The 22,153-nt window shown below is 40.4% G+C and overlaps 1 protein-coding gene across 1 annotated transcript in view; it reads right to left on the bottom strand.

Moving 5' to 3' along the window:
* luzp2 (leucine zipper protein 2) overlaps positions 1 to 22,153 on the bottom strand; it is a 168,688-nt gene that overhangs the window by 57,374 nt on the left and 89,161 nt on the right. Inside the window, exons 7-8 of the mRNA XM_069924060.1 lie at positions 10,918 to 10,980; positions 10,739 to 10,801 (exon numbers count right to left, since the gene is read on the bottom strand). Coding sequence (XP_069780161.1) covers positions 10,739 to 10,801; positions 10,918 to 10,980 — 126 coding nt within the window. The remainder of the gene's footprint in view (positions 1 to 10,738; positions 10,802 to 10,917; positions 10,981 to 22,153) is intronic.

Raw genomic sequence — 22,153 nt, 5'->3', positions numbered from 1 at the left:
AAGGAGACTTTGAGAACATTTATAAAATGTCTTCTCAGCCCCCTAGGCATCTCTCACTGTGGCAGAGCTCCATGCAGATTTTGAAAGTCTGGTGCATGCGAATGAAATAGATCTCTCATTGTAGCTCGTGAGGTTTTATTAAGGCCAAGATGCGAGGGACGTTTGCCTGAGAGAACATATTGGCTCACTTGAGTGGATTTTGAGCAAAACCTTGCTGGTTCTCTATCAGTGCCTGTCATAAGTTATCCATGTTTCTGAGGCGTACATGGGTATGGCAGCCACAGATGTCTGATCACCTGCAAGATTAATGCTGGGGTTAACAAAGATGCATGCGTTTACCTCTTCTTTCAAATAATCCCATCATTGAAAAGTGCCCTGACATGGGAGAGAAAAATAGAAATATCCACAGTGGATTCTTCTGAGTCCATTACTGTTTATGCTAAAGCCATAGCCATACATCATTTAAAGGAAATGCTGTTTGATTTATTGGCCGAGAAACAAAGGGGTCCATTGCACTTCCGGAGACCTATTGGCATGAGTGCAGAAACAATGAGAACATTTATAGTCATTCCAGAACATAGATGCAATGGCCTTCCAATATTGTCAGCCAATTTTCTTGTAGCTTCCATGTATCACTTAACAACAAAGATTTTACTGATAAGAAAATGAGAATACAACAAAGACTTTAACATATAATGATCAAGTGCAGATAGCCATAGATGGAAAGTGAAGAGCTTAAAATTATATGGACAAATGTTATTGGAGGACCAACCAACTTTCATGAATCACATAAATTATTTTTCACTTAGTTGAGTGATTCTACATGAATAGCAGTGAACAATATATTGCCACAGATATTGAAACAAATCCTTAGTTAAAGACCATGAATCATAGGACAGAGGTGGGCTATTTAGCCCATTGAGTCTGTGTCACCATCCAATCATGAGATGATCAATTTTCCCACTTAGCCCCACTGCTCGGCCTTCTCCCCATAACCTTTGATGCTCTGGCAAATCAACAACCTGTTTTAAGTACATCTAATGACTTGGCCCCCACAACCACCTGTGGCCACAAATTCCACAGATTCACCACAAATGCTCTTGTATTTGCACAGGTGGATGCTTACTTATGTAAACAGTTGAACAAAAGAGAACTGATCAGCCATTTTTCTTGAAGAATGTAATGAACAACTTTTGGCAAAATTTAATCCTGGAGAGAGAAGGATCCATAATGTTCAGTAATTGCAGCTAGGCTTACTGAGAATGTTATGTTTCTGTGATATTGGCAAAAGCTCAAATAGTTTTAATTCATGTGTATCCACAGCCACAAATAATCAATGCAACTTCATTTGGAGTTGTTAGAGTTCCAGATTGTTTAGTAGTTTGAATAGAATGTCACGTACAACATGACCCTGAATTTTGGAAAAAAAAGTTCACAAGATAATAGAAAAATTACTCGACAGAATAAAAATCTATCCCTTCTCCAGCTTTTCTACTAAGTTGCCTCTAGGTACCAGATGGTTACAAGCTAATTTAGTTTCTTCTGTTCAAATAAATTTGTATAGAAAACATGACTCACTAAATGTGTCAACATTTAATCATTTTGTCATGTGTCTTTAAACGTCACAGACCCTTTAAAAGAATCACAAGAGTGAAAAAGAGTGGCCCTTTGTTTCAGGAACAGCAGGTACCCCTCCCCTAACCCTCCACCATCAGACTCCTGAACAACAAACTCAATCAGAGAATAATTTAAGCACAGTATTTATGCCTGAATATTTTTCTGTATTGTACAGTCAGTTTGTTTACATTTCTCTCTTGTTTTTGTATCTTTTCTTGAGTACAGATTTGTTCCACTACAGATAAGTAGAAATTCTGCCTGACCTGTAGGAAAAAGAATCTCAGGGTTTACATGATGTCATGTATGTGCTCTGACAATAAATCTGAGCTTTTAATCTTTGCACCACCTCATCCATACCAATCAAGTTGCCTACTAAAATGAGTTCCCCTGTCGTCTCACCCTTTAATTTCCTGATTTGTGCCACATCCAGTAATGTTTTACATTACTCTCCACAACCTATAATTAACTCCTCCTTGCTTTCACCTGCCTTTCCTTTTGGGTCCAGTTGAGCACCTCGCCATCGACTACCTTTCAGGTGGTTATTAACCTATTCCCAATCACACATGATGAGCTTGCTTGTCACACCACTCGTCCCCACATTGCCTGGTCCTCTCCCATACTCTGTACTAACCCCATGGCCTTTTACTGTTGTATATTCCTTTGTTAGGTTCGATGCACGCTCTAATTTTGTTCACTCTGCATGGTTGACTGCAGAGTTCCCTTTCTGGAACTGAACGTGGTTTATTTTTGTCCTCTAGTACATGTTGTTGTGACACCCATAGGTGCATGTATCAGTCATTGGTGTTACTTTACTGTTGTAGACAAGGCATATATCAATCATAAACTGGTAGGACTGATTCCCTACAAGCTTTTATTGCATCAAATGGAACAATTTCATGAGCAATGGACATGCTGTGAGAGACATTCTGTGTGTCAATGGTCATATTTCCCATTTTTCTTTTCATGGTGTAGGCCATTCAGCCCTTTGAATCCATGCTGTCTCTCAGTATTTCCTTCTATGCATTCCCCCTTGCATGCCCATCAAACTACACCTTGCCTCCACACCACCTGATTTCTTTTCCAGCCCCTAACAGCAGGGATACAGTATTTGAAGGCATTTATGAACCACTGGGATATAAAACCCCATTTTTAGTGTGAAATTTTAGGAATAATATGTTTTAGTGTATTTACAGGTACCTGATAAGTTGTCAAATGGGTTCCTCCTGCAAGGCCCCTTGTAGATAACATGGGTATGAGTGTCTGTGTGTGTGTATATACGCGCCTTCACTCACCTTGATGAAAACCCTCCAATCTTGTATGGCTAAGACTCCAAAGGGTCCTCACACACGATCAAGAGCAGCAACACATCCTCCTGCCCACCGCATGCTGAAGCTCAGGCCGCTTCCCCCTCCCCCATCCACTGTGCAAATGCCAATTGACTGACAGGTGTGCTGAGATCCGTGGGCATGTGAGGGGAGGAGGGAGAGAAACTGGTCATTAGAGCAACGGGTAGGGCCCACCATCACAGGGAGCAGATGATCAATCCCTTGCGTTGAGGGGAGCATTAGGCCATGATGATCAGGCTCAGTGTGGAGCCTGATCATCAAAGTCCAGCATTCCCCTCAAAGCAAGCCATCAATCGTACCATTGGCAGGTACTATAAACGTAGTGGTTGCACTGCTGGTGGGGGCCATCGTGGTCGGCTTTCTTATGGGGAATTGAGCGACAGTGGCAGCTCTGGAAAGCACTGGCTCCCTGAGAGAAAGAAGTCTGTGAAGCTGCGGGCCAATCTACTGGTCAACTGCAGGCTTTTTGAAGCTGGGTGAGTAGTTTGAGTGCAAAATGGCAGCACCAAAATGTCACCTTTGGATATAGGACCCGTGGTAGTTTTTGAGGCATCTTGTGAAGGGAAAAGTGGGTGGGGGTCCTATATGCTTCAAATATGGTCTTCTCTTTGGCTTGGCTTCGCAGATGAAGATTTACGGAGGGGTAAATGTCCACGTCAGCTGCAGGCTCGTTTGTGGCTGACAAGTCCGATGCGGGACAGGCAGACATGGTTGCAGCGGTTGCAGGGGAAAATTGGTTGGTTGGGGTTGGGTGTTGGGTTTTTCCTCCTTTGTCTTTTGTCAGTGAGGTGGGCTCTGCGGTCTTCTTCAAAGGAGGTTGCTGCCCGCCGAACACACAATTAAACAACAATTAAATTAATTCACAATTAAACAACATCTTTGGAATGTGTGAAGAAACCGGAGCAGATGTGGTGAACTGGTAAGGTCACAGGGGAAATCTTCAATCTTGGCCAAAAATCTTGATCAAATCCCAATCCCTGGGAGTGTGCCAGCGGCACTGTGAGCTGCACCATTGCACTGCCGGATGCACTGCTGTGCACATGGTAGCTTCTGTCAACCCAGGCAGGACCAAGGCGAATGTACAGCAGGAACAGGGGCAAAGTAGCATGACTACTGATGTAATAAGATTGGGTGTCATTGGTCCAATGGAGGCAAACATAAATGAAGGGACTCTTTTAAAATTGGAAGTAAATGAGAGATTTTTGTTCTTTTTTATTAAGTGTCTCAACAACAGCATTTAGTTAGCACCTTTTCATAATAAAATATCTAAAAAGCAGAACGACACCAACATACAAATGGCTGGGAGGCTGTGCGGAAAACACTTGACAGTGAACTCACTATCCTGACAAACCCATGCTCAGCTTCCACTAAAGATCAAATGTTCAACCCTGTTGCACATCTTCAGAAAATTAAACGGGCTTGTGACAAATGGCCATAGTGATGGTTATCAACACGTTCTGCCTCTTCTGTTTTTTCTCCTTTCCTGCCAAGTTCTCCATTCCCAAAGTGAATCATTTTTTGTGTGTTCTTGACTAGAGTTCTAAATTTGTTCAAACATTTGTTATTTTGTCCTACATTCATGGCTGGTCATGAAATGATAATCTGTGGTTTCATTGCTGTAACCCCTTAAACATGTTAACAAGTTTCCCCCCCCCCCTCCACCTTTGTTGATAGGGGTAAATATGTTCCTTCTGCTGAGAAATTATGTTCAGAGGTAGCATTAAGTGAAATACTCTCTACTCAATGCTGCTGTCTTGGCTCTTCAGATCCTTCAAACCTTTGAATTGTTAGAGGGAAAAAAGGCTGGTGGGGACTATAATGATGGACAGTAGCAATAAAGACAATCACTGAGTCATTTCTTTGGTATCTTCTCAAGTTGAGGGACATCACTGTCAAAAGGCTTAGACGCATTTCCTCTTCCATTTCGGGGAGCTGTTTACACCAGCATTAAGGATCCTAGTGACAAGTACAGTTGAAGTCCAGAAATCCAGACAACATGAGAATCCAGACTTTTTGAAAACTCTCCAACTTTTTGAATATAGTGGGCTTTTGCGTGTGAGCATGTGTGACCATAGATGCACAGCGGCATTTTTCTTTAAAATGGCTCATTTTGATGAATGAAGCATGCTGTATTTGCTAATGAATAAGCTATCAAAATTCACCTGTTCTTCTCTTCCTCATTCCTCCTTAAATTTGAATTTTAAAAGTACTGCCTAAGGAACCAGAAAATCCAAAAATCAGCACCTATTCCAAACCTGGAGCTGTCCGGATTTTCAGACTGTGCATACTTCATCTCAAGGGCATAGGCATGAGAGATTGTAGATACTGGAGGATGGAGGAACTCCACATGTCAGGCAACATCTACGGTTGATATTTTGGGCCAGGATCCAGATTGAGGCTCTGACCAAAAATGTCAAGCATCCCTTGCATCCACAGATGCTCCTTGATGCATTGAGATTCTCCAGTCATTTGGCTTCTTACCTCAATGATGTACTTCACTCCCAATATACGAGCATTTGCAGCATTTCATCTCCCATATTTTGTACCGAGGGCCAGAGAATACTTGTACAATCAAATGACAATAAACTTGACTTGTCTTGACTACATACTCGTGCCCTTCTGATTCCATTCTGAATTCAAATTAAAAACACAGTGCTTAAAAGATTCAGCAAGTCAAATAGTGTACTTTATACAGTAAAGATAGAAAGCCAGCGTTTAAGGCTTGAGACCTTCATTAAGGTATAAGCAAAATAAAACTTCATCTTTGCTAGAAAAAGAACACTGTCTGACCTGCTGAGTTTTTTTTCCAAACATTGTGTTTCTACTTCAATCATTGTGTCTGGAGACTTCTGTATTTTATTTCATTCTAAATTCAAGGCACTTTCATGGTGAACAGCCACCAACCACAGAATTGTGATAACTTTTATATCCTTAAGTTGAGGGGCAAAAAACCTATTTTATCCTCGCAGGCTTATTTGGATTTAAATGAAATTGTTCCACTCATTTCTGGTGGGATCTTTTAAAATATTCTTCCTCTCCAAACAGGTTAATTGATGGTAATTTATTTTTCTTTTTAACCACTGGTTAAGCTAATTCATCCAATGCCCACCCCTAAGTATAGGACATTTAGATATAGACTTACAAAAAGTGCAGTCATTTCTCCGGTTCCTCGAAGAGTTGTATCAAATTCAATTCTTGTGCCACGTTACCAGAAGACATTTGGATGTGGATAGGAAAGGTTAGCGGGAAATGGGCCAAACACAGGCAAATGTAACTAGTTCAGGAAGATACCTTGGCCAACAGGGATTAGCTGGGATGAAGAGCCTGTTTCAGTTCTATTTAACACAATGAAAATGCACCAGGTTTAATGTGCCTAGAACTTGAACAGTTTTCACTGTGAGACCAAGGTCAAAAATTAATTTACATAATTTTCATTTCTTAATTCTTAACAACATTTTTTCCATTATTCCTTCAGGGATCAATTAAAACAAACCTGGAGGCATGACATTTTCAGCTTTTAATTGCCAGAATTTTGTGGTGGTAAGGACAACAAAACTCTTGTGAGCTGCCTTAATTACTATAAAGCTGACAACAGATTTTGTATCTCCACACTTGTGGAGTTTAATTACAATGGATTCAGTTCTTCTAAGGGCTACCCCATTTGCAGCCTTCTCCCCTGTGAACATGCAAATTGATTAGAATTGAAGTGAATCCATGTATAAACAAGTCGCAGTGAAGCAAAACTATTGAAAATCTCCTAGTCTGTTGCATGAAGTTTTTACAATGATACATTGTGTTTTGATCCAGCAGAACTAGAAGCAGAGGGCCCAGGTAGAAGGTGGGAGGCGATATGTTGAACAGGGACCTTTCTACTCTTGAGGTGGTCTGCATCTGGAACGAGCTGCTCGAGGAAGCTACAGGAGTGAGTGTTCAAACGACACAGGTAGGAAGGGTTTGGAAGAATATGGACCAAAGGCAAGCAAATGAGATTAAAATCAATATGGTGTAGCTGCTGGAACTGCTGTAACAGCAGCACTGTGCCTGATGTGGACTGAGGACGGCTGGGAGTGGGGACACAGGGCTTTTCCACAGGGTCCTACTGCCCAGTCGTACACTAATATCATTGGGTTTTAAATGGCAGTGAATTTTTTTTTGACCACTTAAAACATGGATGTCTGTGCCCAAGATGGTGGTACCCTTTCTTGGCACTGGTGCATGATGTTCGTGAGATGTCAGAGGGTCAGCAGGCCAGTGCAGGGCACCAGAGCAGGAGGACGCACCTCCTCGTTGAGAAGGAGAAGCCTGGGAGAGAACCCTCCAGGGAATTACAGTGGACGTGAGGGGCTTAGAGGCCAAAGGACTCACACCAGGCTGCAGGAGACTGGCCCGTGAGAACTAGGTATCGGGACTGGGATTCATGAGAGTGCAGATGGTGAGCAAGGCTCCAGAAGAGTCCCAAGCTTCCTTATCATATTGGAGGTTCAAAACTAGGCAACAATAAAGGAAGTTTGAACTTGAGCTCAGAATGCCGACTTAGTTGGTATAGACTGGTTGGACTTGAAAGCCTTTTCTCTGCAATGTCAAGTTTATTGTTATCTAATTGTACAAGTACACCCTGATGAAATGGCATTCTCCGGTCCTTGGTGCAAAAAATGCAGACACAACAAAACTTAACATATTCAGACAAATAGTACATATGCAGGACAAGTATTCAGAAATGCAAATAAATAAATATATATTTATTCAGAAATATTAGTCTCGGATAGTTATTGTGAGCAGTTCCCAACACCCAACCCCAACCAACCAATTTTCCCCTGCAACCGTGTCTGCCTGTCCCGCATCGGACTTGTCAGCCACAAACGAGCCTGCAGCTGACGTGGACTTTTACCCCCTCCATAAATCTTCGTCCACGAAGCCAAGCCAAAGATTCTCACTGCCTATGAAAAGTTGATGTTCCTCAGACTGGTGGTGCTGGCTCTGATACTCCTGTATCTCTTTCCCGATGGGAGCAGCTGAAAGATGCTGTGTGCGGGGTGGAAAGGAGTTCTCAATTATTTTGGGCACCATTTTCACACTACGTGATGGTGATGGGGTGGGGGGGAGGGGAGGAAGAGTTCAGTGATCCTCTCTGCCATTTTTATGGTCCTGTGGATTGACCTCCAATCCATTTCTCTGCAACCACCAGATCACACAGTGATGTAGCTGGCCAGGATGCTCTCAGTGGAGCTCATTATTACAGGTTGATATAATGGTGGCTGGTAGCATTTCCTGCCTCACTCTTCTTAAGAAATGCAGTCACCATTGCACTTCCATGAAAAGTGCAAAGATATTGTGTGTCCCTGATAGGTCACTAGTTAAGTGAACTCCAGGAAACTTGGTGCTCTCCCCTGCAGAGCTGTTGATATGTAGTGGAGGGTGGACATTTCTAGTCCTCCTGATCATCTCCTTCATCTTGTCCATGTTGAGACTCAGGTTGCTATTCTCGTACCATCACATGAGGCTTTCTACCTCTTCTCTGCGGAGCGGCTCATCGCTGTTGCTGATGAGGCCGACTACTATTGTGCCATCTGCAAACATGATGACACCGTTGGAGCGGGATCTGGTGTTGCAGTCATGGGTCAATGGCATGAATGGAAGCAGGCTATGCATACAACCCTGAGGTGCACCAGTGTTCAGTGTGACAGTGCTTGATGCTCCGCTACTGACCTGGACAGACTGGTCTTTCCGTTAGGAAGTCCAGAATCCAATTACAGAGAGGATGTTGAGCCCAAACAAGGACAGCTTCTCCACCAGCCTCTAGTGAATGATTGTATTATACATCGAGCTGAAGTCAATGAGCAGCATTTTGGTGCATCAGGCGTCGTTCTCCAAATGGGTCAAGACGAAGTGAAGCATCATCTGTGAAATAATTCCTTCAATAGATGAATTGAAATGGATCCAGCATCTCTGGGAGGTGTGCTTTGATGTGTTCCATCACCAGACGCTTGAAGCATTTCATAATCGTGGAGGTCAGTGCCAAATGGTGGTATATGACCATATTACTGTCATCACATTTAGACTTTGGAATTTCCACACAAAGAAATGGCAAATCATAAGAGATTTTAAAATGCACCATCTTTTATATTTTAAGATGTTTATTTATATTTCTTTGTCTAGATCAGCCATTCTCACTGATGGTCCTATGACCCCCTGGGCGCCACAGCTCATTTAGTAAAGGCCTTATTTTCTTTTCACCTCACGTAAAATAAATATTTTTAATGTTTTTTTATGTAGTCAGTGGGGGAGAAGTATAGAAGAAACCAAAACTTGACTGCATCACAGGGAAGGGGGGTGGGGGGGCATAAACCTTGAGCAGAATCCTCGGAGGGCCATTGTCGAAAAAAGGTTGACATTGCAATCAATATTTATTCTTGTGCAGGACCTTTTTAAAAGTAAGAAATTGTGTTTTCTACAATTCTGTTTGCTGGCAGTAAGGATTCCTCAAATGTCCAATATCACACCTTGTGTATCCCTGTAGACCTCCTGAACTGATGCCTAACACACATTAGAAAATGGAAGGCTTTTGTTGGATCTTTGTGGGCAGAAATATTCAGAACAATTGACCAATGATAGCCACAAAATCTGGCTCAATATCTATTCAATGCCAGGAAATAAATAACAAAATATTTCATTTATAATACAAATTACATTGTCTTCTTGAAACAAGAAAGGAAAACAGAAAATGCTGGACATGTCAGCAATAAATTCACAGTGCTAACCCATCAAATTCTGGGGTTATTAGCATTTGAAATCCAATACAATTAAGTTTCTGAGAATGCTTTCATACAATCCTTGAAGGTTTTACGAGAATGAATGCTTCCTTTGGAATATACTATTATTGTCTTCCTTCCCAACATTATATTTGCACTTGTTTTGATACATTTCCCACTATAAATTCCACTTCAAAATTATATAAAGATCATATTGAAAATCCATTAAAATGTACAAAATCCTTTGTTATGTCAGATGCTTGTGAAGAAATATGATGGAATATTCAGCAGTTCAGAAGTTCAAAATTCAGTCTGAGTTGGGTAAGGTAAAAACATCGAGTTGGGACTGGAGAAGGAGTCACCCAGTACTAAGGAGTAACAGGATGCAGGTGTGACCTTGTACGCTCAAGATAAGTGTGGCAATAACAAGATGATGTGCAGCAGACTAACAGAGAAGGGTAGCAACAGCTTATTCATTTGTCAATGTAATGGTATGATAATTTACTAAATGCGTGTCCTGAGGTATATAAAAAAAAACACCACTTGCTGATATCGGGAGAATGCGCCTTCTCCAACTAACACTGTTAGTTGCAAGTGTTACAATCCGGTAATAAAGAACCTTGATTTCGACTCAGTCTGGTGTCTGACTCACTCATTCTCGAACAAAGCAGACCAAACAGTTGTGATGAAACTTTAATTTTACCTCACTCTCCACAAATATTGTCTGATGTGTCAATTAGTCACAGAATCTTTTATTTTTAATTCAGGTTTCCATTATCTGCAGCATTTTTAAAAAAAACGAGCTAGGAAGAATGTTTGATTCAAAATAATTGTGTTATGGGTGTTGACAGTGGGGGGATAAAATACTTTTTTCTGACCATTTATTGTTTCTCCATCTCCAAGTTTTCACCCTCCATAATATTTGGAAATGATACTGAAAGTGTGCTTGTTCAAAGGTGATAGTCTTATCAAGCTCTTACACCTTACTAATGTAAATGATACTGATGAAAGCAATTGTGGTCTCACCTTAAAAATCAAATCCTTCTTCCCGTAGCGTAGCTCCTTAAGCTGTGACTGGATCCTTTTGGACTGCAGAGGCAAGATAAGAAGGAATGGAAATATCAGCACTAATTTAAATGCTTAAAGATAAAGATTCTTTTAACCTATTCAAGTGTACCTTCCAAATCTTTGCAAATTAAACTTACCTCTTCTGCATGGATACCACATTGCTTGTTCCCAGACAGAAGTTTGTTTTTCAGACTTTTATTCTGTGTAAGAGAATTACTTCATTATTTAAAGTGCCTTAAAATATTAAAGCATGCAAATAGAATAAATATTTTAAGATCACTTTGCATTGGTTAAGTCAGCAATTCACAAACTAGGTTCTGCGGAAAGGCGTAAGGGTTCCGTGGAAGAAATGGGTAGTAATAACTATAACTAGTAATAACTCTTTTTCTTTAAATTACTTTGTACCTGTCTCTTTAAATGTCTGTGTTTCTGTGATAGCACCAAACAGTCGCCTTGACCCTAACAATACAAAATAGCGTCTTGAAGCTTGACGTCAGCAGTGCGGATATCAGGCTTCAAGATATCATTTTCAACCAACGAGACTTATATTTCTTTTGGTGGGAGGCGGCCACATTTTTAAAATTTAAACTGAACGATATTCCACGTCTACAATACAGCAGGAATAGCTTTTGCTGACTCTGTGATTTTTGTGTTCCCCTCCCTCCCTCTTGTTCACTCGCTCCCTCCCTCCTCTTGCTCACTCACTCATTTGCTCCCTCCCCCCCTCGCTGAAGTTGGTGTGGGAACTGGTGATGGAGTCAACTTGGGCGCCGGAATGGTGTTGGTCGGGACCAGAATGGTGTTGGTTGATAGAGGCTACAGTATGTTTGCAGTTGGGGTCACCGCCAGAGGATGACGGTGGTTTCAGCACCTGGTCGGAGGGGACGGGGGTTAGCGATGGAGGTGTTGGAAGATTGGGCCCATGGGCAGCAGGGGCCGGGTTTCAAACCCACGTTGTAGGCATCTTGAGCTCCACCTGCGGGTAACCAGGGCCGAGGTGGATACCTGTATCAGAGGCTTTGCGAGATCCAGCCTGTGGGCGGCTGGAGATGGTTTGTAAACATGCTTCCAGGTGATGGTGGCCATTTGGGGACTGGGAAGTTGGTGATGTCTGTATTTGCAATTTGGTTAATATGCAGTTGAAACAAAATAATCAAATTCTGAAGAATTGGGATTTTGCAAGCAGTGCCTCAGATTGTTTACTGTTTAAAAAAAAAAATAATTTAATTTAAATGAGACTCAACCACACTTGAACCAGAAGTTGACACCATTCTGTCTTCCGTCAGATATCAGTTCATAACTACAGGGTTTCGCTCCCTAAAAGTGTCCCATGAGCTAAAATGTTTGGGAAACCCTGAGTTAAGTTATCGTTCCCATATTTTACAAATGAGGTAGGAAGTTCATGGCAATTTTATTAAGCTTCCTTTTACATTTAAAATGTGTTTCTGCCGCTTTCTCATTTCTGCTTGATGGAGTTCTATTGTATTGGCCTGATTGATTATCCAAATCGTGTCTTTATAGTCAACACATACCACTTCTTTATAATTCCTTAATGACCATCTCAGCACTGCCTCGACAATTCTGAATAGTTCACCTTTGGATGATTTTTTTTGAGGGAGCAGGCATAAAAAAAAAGCTTTGGTTTTCAATTAATTGTACAATTTATTTAGCAATGGGGACAAAATTTAATATTGTACTTGTTTGGAATGGTGAAGTGGGGTGATTGGTGAGTTTCTATACCAAAAGAGATCTCTTTGAATGTTTAACATTCTTTGCTCAATGAAATGACAATTGTTATTGAGTGTTCCATCACATTTTATAATTTGACCATCTTCCCCAAGTCCAGGATTTCAACCTGAATTCAGCAGTCAGAAGGTAAGGGGCACCTCCTGTGTTATTCTGCATATATATTTTTAATGCATTAGCATTTGCTATTTTGTATGTTTGGTCATGGGAATATCGCTATGGTAACATAATGCTTAATTCCAGAAGATATATCCAGCTGGTTCATACTTTCGTCTCTCATAATTTGTTCCAGCAGTAAATCTACCCTTGAGATTATATTTTTCATGTCAAGATGACTTAGATGAGAAAATTACATGTAATATAAATGAGGCAAAAAAAGACTTCCATGTGTTTGCTTGTTTCATTCTTCCATCAAACACTCTCTGAATGAAGCAACCACATAATAGCAACACAACCAGAGCAGTTTATAATCTCTATGTACTCAGGTTTGCTCATTGGGTTTTGAATCAGACTTAGAACTGATGATCGCTTCTCAGCCTTTTGGTTAAGATCAAATGTAGACTTTGTACTGATTTTAATGTATCGATTAACTGAACCCACCAGCAACTCAGATTAGAATTTGGAACTATTATGTAAGGAGTTTGTACGTTCTCCCCATGTTTGCATGGCTTTCTTCCAAGTTTTCTGGTTTCCTTCGAAAAAGTGTGCGTGTTGTAGGTCAATTGGACGGCATGGGCTCGTGGGCCAGAAAGGCCTGTTACCATACCGTATGTCTAAATTAAAAATTTAACTGTTGAATTTTTTTCCAGGCAAGTTTTGCAGGAAAACATTTTAATTTCATCGTGGAATTATCTTTCAATTGGAAAATCTCTGAAATATTCCACAACGTAACTGAAGACCTGTCTTAGCGCAGAACCTTTGGACTTTGTTTCTTTCTGAGATCGTTTGGGAAGGGAGAGATTTACCTTTAGTTGCTCATGTAAACATAAATTATTCACTCTCACAAACATACAGGTGAGAAGTTTCTTTACGCTTTGTATCCATCCCTAAAATCGATTTTTTTTTTCTTCCCCATTTTGAAACTGCACGGAAAGAAAATAGATTGGTGGGGGGGCTGGTGTGTATCTTGGGTTTATTTGGTTAATTGAGGGCAAAACAGCATCAATGTAGGAGAGCTGAACAGAGTTGTATATGGTTTGCTAATTCCAGAACCTGCTCATCCACACACAGATGACCCAAGTGTGAAGAGGCAATAAGCTGACTGATCATACATGGGAGGCATCTAGTTTTTTTATTTTCACACTGTGAACCATATCAACCAAAATACACACAAACATTTCCCTCTTAGATATACACAGTGGCATTTTCTCCCTTTTTCCCCCTTCCTTCCCTACCCCTTTCCCACCCCCCCAACCCACTAAATGTTCAACATATACAATACATTAAACCCATTAAACAATGTCCTCACACAATGAAAATAAACAAGAAAATTGTGTCATCTACTTTTACACACTGGGTAGTTCATTTCGTCTTCTTCTCATTCTATCGTTTTAAGGGGTGGAGGTCCGAGGCAAGCCCTCTCTGTTATGTTCCATGTACGGTTCCCAAATTTGTTCAAATAATGTGACTTTATTTTTTAAATTATATATTATTTTTTCCAATGCAATACCTTTATTCATTTCCATGTACCATTGCTGTACTCTCAGGCTCTCTTCTGATTTCCAGGTTGACATTATACATGTTTTTGCTACAGCTAAGGCTATCATAATAAATCTTTTTTGCACTTCATCTAGTTTGAGGCCTAATTCTTTACTTCTTATATTACTTAGAAGATCTCTGGATTTTTTGGTATATTTTTTGTGATTTTATTTAATACCTGATTTAGATCTTCCCAAAACTTTTTCACTTTCTCACATGCCCAAATTGCATGTACTGTTGTTGCCATTTCCTTCTTACAGTGAAAATATCTATCTGATAATGTTGGATCCCATTTTTTTTAACTTTTGGGGTGTGATATATAGCCTGTGTAACCAATTATACTGTATCATGCGTAACCTTGTGTTTATTATATTCTTCATAGTTCCAGAGCATAATTTTTCACATATTTCATTTTTTATCTTTATGTTTAAATCTTTTTCCCACTTTTGTTTGGGTTTGTAGCTTTTCATTATTTTCCTTCTCTTGCAGCTTGATGTACATGTTCATTATAAATCTTTTTATTATCATTGTTTCTGTAATCACATATTCAAAGCTGCTTCTTTCTGGTAATCTAAGTCTGTTTCCCAATTTGTGCTTTAAGTAGGCTTTCAGTTGATGGTATGAAAACATTGTACCATGAGTTATTCCATATTTGTACTTAATTTGTTCAAATATTAATAAATTATTTCCCAAAAAAAACAATTTTCTATTCTTTTAATTCCTTTTCTCTCCCATTCTCTAAAGGAAAGGTTGTCTATTGTAAAAGGGATTAGCTGATTTTGCGTCAATAATAATTTTGGTACTTGGTAATTTGTTTTTTTTTCCTTTCTTAGTGAATCTTCTTCCATATATTGAGTAAATGATGCAGTACTGGTGAGCTTTTATATTGCACCAGCTTTTCATCCCACTTATAAAGTATATGTTCCGGTACCTTTTCCGCTCTTTTATCTAGCTCTATCTTAGTCCAATCTGGTTTTTCCCTTGTCTGATAAATACCTTAATTGTGCTGCTCTATAATAATTTTTAAAGTTTGGTAACGGAAAACTACTTTGGTTGTACCTCTCTGTTAATTTATCTAACGCTATCCTCGGTTTCCCCCCTTCCCATAAAAATGTCCTTATTATTCTCTTTTGTTCATTAAAGAATTTCTCTGTTAAGGGAATTGGTAAGGATTGAAATAAGTATTGTATCCTTTGGAAAACATTAATTTTAATGCAATTTACCCTCCCTATCAACATTAGTGGTAATTCTTTCCAATGTTCTAAGTTTTCCTGCAATTTCTTTATTAATGGCTGATAATTTAATTTGTACAGGTGGCTTAAATTATTATCTAATCTAATACCTAGGTATCAGATTGCTTATGTTTCCCATTTAAATGGTGATTCTTTTCATCTATTGAGGCATAGTGACGTCACAGATGATGTACCAGCCATGAAATAATCTTACATTCTGTGAGGAGGCTAATCTGGATGTAGAACCTCACTCTCTGTCAAAATTTGCAAGGCTGCTGATGCTATGATTGCTGTAAACCCTCAGCCAGTCTTGCAGTGTCCAAAGGAAGTAAAGGTAAGACACTGATGTTTTGGGCCTGAGCCCTTCCTCGTTGGGTAGCCTGTGGACGCTGCGAGACTGGTTGAATTCCTCCAGCCTTTCTGTGCTTTTTAAGGCTTTTGTTTCTTCTGATTTTCAACATTTCTTCCTTTCCCCAACACTCTCTGCCAAGGGTCCTCATGGAAGCGAATGGAATCTCCCATCCTTCTCCCGGGGTCTGATTGCTGTAGGGTGAAGAGGTGAATTCCCATTATGGAGTCTGGTGATGTAGCAAAGGCCAGACATTATCACTCATCATTGCTTGGTTTTACATCTGGTTTACATTCATCCAGGATGTACTTGTTGCAGTAAACTGGAATTCACTGTTCTGATGGCTGGCTCCTCCCTTGGCTCCACCCTCACCTACCCCAATATTAATCCTGGTTTTTCCCGCCGTACCTCATATTGACTTGAAGACTATTGAATCTACTGGCCATTGATTGTAAGCTATTAAAAGCCTGTTTGTACTCCTCGCTTGTCTCTGAATGCAATCAGTTGCATTACATTTGCCTTTGCAGTAGCTGGCACAGCCAATAAAATTGAGCCTAACAAAAATATATAGCAAGTAAATTCAGGATAAAACATTATGCCAAACATTTTTAGCTTAATAAAATATGTACAGAAGCACTTCCAGGTTCAAAAAGAGATTTTAATCAGCGGCTCTTGGGTCTAACCCGAACCTTAAATTGCTCCAGGAACATGAAAAGATCTCTCTGCACTGCTGAAATAATACTTATTTTTCTGCCATCTACAACATGATCCCACCCTCAAACATGGTTTCCCCATATTCCCCTCACCACCTTCTGTAGGGTCGACTCCCTCTGTGACTCACTCATCCACTTATTCCTTTCCACCAATCACCGCCACCACCACCCCCCCGGCACCTTCCCCTGCGACCGAAAGAAATGGCACATCTCCTCCCTCATCACCATTCGGGGCCCCAAACAGTCCTTTCAAATGAAGCAACACTTCACCTGTGTATCTGCATGAGTCCATTCAGATTTATTGTCAGAGTGCATACATTTCATAGCATACAAACCTGAATTTCTTTTCTCCTGCGGCTGAGACAGAATTACCAATTATTGATGGTGTAAACAAAAACTGTACACAGTCTGTGCAATACAGAGAGAATTTTTTTAAAAATCAATAAAGTGCACAAGTAAAAGTCCTTTAATTATTTTTTTAAATTATTAATTAGACATATATTGTAATAGTCCAATTCAGCCCTATGAGTCGGTGCTGCCCTATTAACCTACACTTTTTGAAGTACAAGTCCCTGATTGAGTTTGTTGCTGAGGAGTCTGGTAGTGAAGGGGTACCAGTTGTTCCTGAACCTGGTGGTGTGCATCTTGTGGCACTTAAAGCTCCTTCCCAATAGCAGTAGCGAGAACAGAGTGTGTCCTGGGTGATGTGCATCCTTGATGATTGTTGCTGCTCTCCAACAGCAGCGTTCCCTGTAGGTGTTCTCGATGGTGGGTAAAGTTTTGCCTGTGATGTCCTGGGCTGTGTCCACCACCTTGGTCAGGGCTTTCTGCTCAGGGGTATCGGTGTCCCTGTACCAGATCATGATGCAGCCGGTCAGCATGCTTTCCACCACACATCTGTCAAAATATGTCAGGGTTTATGGCGTTTAAACCACCACAAACACCCGGGGAAGTAAAGACGCTGACATGCTTCGTTCATGATGTAGTTAGTGTGTTGGGTGTACTTCATCCATTGCTCCCACTGTGCCCCCCTCTACGTCGGAGAGACTGGATGCAGATGGGGAGAATGCCTTGCTGAGCAAATTCCCCTCTGTCTGCATCAGTGACCAGGATCTACCAGTGGCCAACTACTTCAATTCCGCATCCCACTCCCATGCTCACATCTGTCCATGGCCTCACATACTGTCCTACCAAGATCACTGTAAATTTGAGGAACAACACTTGATTATCCATCTGGGTACTCTGACACTGGATGACATTAACATAAACTTCTCCGGATTCTGCTAGCCTACTCTCTGTTCTCCTTCCCTTCCCTTTCCCTTTGTTTTCATTCCTCCAGCTCTCCACCTCCTTCCCTCTATATTCACAGAGCCAACACTCCTCCCTCCTTCCTGTCTTTGGGACTGTGCTCATCCTCCCCACCCATTTTGTTTGGGCGCCTGCCTACATTTTAATGAAAGGCTCAACCTTGGTTGTGTATCTTTATCTTTGATGCCTAAATACACCTGCTGAGTTTCTCCAGCATTGTGTTTTTACTTCAACTACAGAGTCTGCAGACCTTTGTATTTTACCCCTTATTTTTCTTGCACTATCTACAGCTATAAATATTTCTCCACCCTTTGATATTCATCATCCTTTTTTCTTTCTTTGCATTTGTAGAAACTTATTTAAAAATTGTACTTGGTGTACATTACCAGTTTGACTGCAGCAAGGAAGAATTTTGGTACACTTATACATGGTACTTGTGTATATGACAATAAGGTCACTTGAAAATATGATAAATTATTTCAAGCAAGTTTCCGATGTTTCCGATCAGGAAAATAAATCTGTATCTGGCATTGAATGTTTTTTTGCATGCTGAATTAAACAATAAAGTTCAGTCTAATGTGGGGACATGCTGGACATTTGCAGATTTTAAAAAATATTTTATTTTAAAATTATTTAAAACCACAACTACAATTATTAAAAGAATAAATTGAAAAACAATACATATGTAGCATAGGTACATGATCCTTTATCCAGACATCTAAAATCTGGAAAGCTCCAAAATCCGGTAAGTGGGGAGAGAGGTGACCAGGGACCGGAACTTGGAAGAGGCGGCCAAGGGACCAGCAGTTGGGGGAGATGGCCAGGCGATTGGAAGGGGATGGAGGTGGATACAGCAGCACAATTCGGATTGGCTTTCTGAAATCCGGAAAAATCCAAAATTCAGAACACAGTCCCCCAAGGGTTCCGGATAAAGGATCGTATACCTGTATATTAATCCCTCCCTCCCTAGATCCCTCACCATCTCCCCCAACCATTCATAACCCCTAAAATAAAAGAAAAAGAGAGAAAAAAGGAGAATGTCAAAAATACAAATATAATTTCAATTCAGACACTTGCAGGTTGAGTGGAAAAATTAGCCTTATTTCTCTCCCTACAGGAACTGACTGTTCTACTGACATCTCCAGTATTTTCTTGTTTTTTTTAAATTTGTTTTTGTTTGTTGCTTCTGGGCTATAACATAAATAGCAGTTAAAAGGAATATGGAATGGCTATCTGATGATGTGCTTCCCATATGCAGCTTTGTTCATTGCAAATGATTTTTGCACCTTTCCATCTTGATGTCCTTTTCCTAATGTATAGAGAGTTGAAATAATTTTTAAATGGATGGATGTCTCTTTGCTCTGCTTCCTCTGTTCCCTAGTTAATATTTAATGATTTTTATAAAATTCAAAAGATGAACTTTATTCTCATTAACACACAAGTACAAAGGGAAAGGCTCTTAGTATATTTGGTGTCGTTTTGTCTATACATTCATGATCTGTGCATTGATTCTCTTTTTCTCATAGTACTATTGCCAGCCATGTGGTATCCTGGGGTGATAAATTGTAGCAGGGGCCTCCTGACCAACTTCAGTGCCTCAATATCCAGTAACTGAAGCACCCTGGATTGTGTTCCTTCCCTACGGAGACTTTGCATTGGCTGCACTAAGCTTTAGTGAAATCTCCGCAGTGTTGAATGTGCCAGTCTGCAGCATTGTTTAGTCATTTTATTATACATCAAGGATGTCATTTCCAATCGATCATTTATCAGTGTTGTAATGGACAGACAGCTTGGATCATTCATTCATTTCACATATGGTTAAATATGATCCTCTGGAAAAGGACTGCAATCGAGCTGCCTGGAGGACAAGACTATACAAACATATTCTGATCTAATGGTGTGTCAGACATATGCAGGACTTGCAGTTCTTGAATCTTCAGAAATTAACCATGATATTTTCCAGTTAGTTAGTTATTACAATCTGAATTTATAGCATAGTCCTGAATGTCACAGCTCATTCCATACACGTTTCTTCTTAACTCCATAAAAGTGGAACACAGTGGTGAGAAATTAGGCCACATATGGTTCTGGGAGAGAACTGGATTGAAAGTGGCAGAGAGGATCACTGAAGACTGTTACCCACTGCCTCGCGCCCCCCTCCAATAAACATGATCTACCAGGATCGTTGTCTGAAGAAGGGACACAAAATTATTGAAGACCCTTTCCACCCTGCACACAGCACAGCATTTTTCAGGGGCTCCCACTGGGAAAGAGATACAGGAAGATCAGAATCAGCACCACCAGGCTGAGGAGCAACTTCTTCCCACGGGCAGTGAGAATGCTGAATAACCAAAGGAACTTCTCACACTAACCATCGAGGCCCTCATATTCATGATATATTTATTCATTTGTATATATGAATATTTGTCCTGCATATGTATTGTTTGTCCCTATGTGTGGTTGTGAGTCAATGTGTTTTCCACCGAGGACCAGGAGAACACTGTTTTGTCAGGGTGTACTTGTGCTATCAGATGACAATAAACTTGACTTGGTCTGCACTCTGACCAAACTGAGAAAGTTACTGCATGGCTGGAACTCTGACTATGTAATAATAGAGATATTAGAAGGAGGGTATTTCTAGAATCACCTGGTTTATCAAAGCCTGAATTTCTAGAGGAACTCTAGCATATATTGGGCTGCTTATTTGTATTGTCCAGTGTTAAAACCAAATCCTGTGATACACCAACAGGGAAGGGTCATTCGCAGTGGGTCTCAGTTTGTGCTGCTCACCATTTATTTAAAGTCATACTATCCTCCGTAATTAAATGTTTAAAAGCCAGCTGCATATAGTTACAACAATCTAATTCTGATTATTTAGTCATATTAGATGGCGGCGGGCCATGTTGGTCCATGATCCATCTGGTAATAAAGAAGGGTTCCTGTATTAATTGAGAAAGAATAGTCCAAGCATATTTGAGTTTCCCATCTGGTTCTGACAATTGATGCAGCACATCAGTGAAGCATGGGTGTAGAAAACAGCAGTGGAATATCTTGCCAAAAAATATCCTGCAGTGTCAATAAATGTACCGACATTGCGTCATGAAACACAATTGTTAATCAGTGCTCAAAGCATGATTAATAACAAGGATTATGTGACAGATCTTTGTGGCTTTCTAGAAAATTATTGTTTTTAATTTTAAAATTTAACACTTTTAAAATGCCAGAACAAAGGCCAATTAATAGCTAAATATAGAAGCCTGTACAATAATTATAATAGAAATGATAGAAGGCAGGGGCAATAGAAAAATTTATGGCCCACATGGAAAGAATTGTTTCAAATTAATTTTGAGCTGTAAATGTAAATCATGGCATGGTTGGCATAGCAGTTAACACAAGGCAGTTACAGCGCCAGCGATCGGGACTGGGTTCGAATCCCACACTGTCTGTAAGGAGTTTGTACATTCTCCCCATGTCTGTGTGGGCTTCTTCTCAGGGTTCTGGTTTCCTCCCACCATTTGTAACACACTGGGGGATTGTAGGCCAATTGAGTATAATTGGGTGGCACAGGCTCGTAGGGTGAAATGGCCTGTTACCCTGCTGAATGTATGTCTAAATACTCTGCAATGGTAGGGGACTGAGGAATGTGGTAGGACAGGGATCTGGAAATATAGATACATAGTTCCCTGAAAGTGTTGTCACAGGTAGATAGCATTTTAAAGAGAGCTTTTGGCATAATGGACTTCCTAAATCGATTGAAAGAGAGAAGATTAACTAAGATGTTGCCCAGATTTCCGGACTAAGTTACAGGGAAAGGTTAAGCAGGCTAGGCTAGGACTTTATTCCCTGGAGCACAGAAGAATGAGGGGAGATTTGATCGAGGTATTTAAAACTGAGGGGGATAGACAAAGTAAATGTAGATCGGCTTTTTCCACTGAGAGTAGGTGAGATACAAACCAGAATGAAAAGGGAAAAGTTTAGGGAGAACATGAGGGGGAAATTCTTCACACAGAGAGTGGTGGGAGTGTGGAATGAGATAGCACCTGAAGTAGTGAATGCGGGCTCTTAACATTTAAGAAGAATTTGGACCCGTGTATGGATGGGAATGGTATGGAGGGCTATAGACTGGGTACAGTTCAGTAGGACAGGGCAGAAAAATAGTTTTTGGAAAAATAGACTAGAAGGGCCAAAGGGCCAGTTTCTGTGCTGTATTCTTCTTTACTTCTAAGCTCACTAAGGGGAGAAGGAGATTTTGAAGTTTTCTAATAACTCCCTAATAACAAGTTAACATGTAAATGCAATGTCCGTCTCATTTTGGATACATTCCCTA

Source organism: Narcine bancroftii, chromosome 1 (genome assembly GCF_036971445.1).
Source record: "Narcine bancroftii isolate sNarBan1 chromosome 1, sNarBan1.hap1, whole genome shotgun sequence".
NCBI lineage: Eukaryota > Metazoa > Chordata > Chondrichthyes > Torpediniformes > Narcinidae > Narcine > Narcine bancroftii.
The sequence above is the reverse complement of the archived record's forward strand: the minus strand, read 5'-3'. Positions and strand labels throughout refer to the sequence as shown.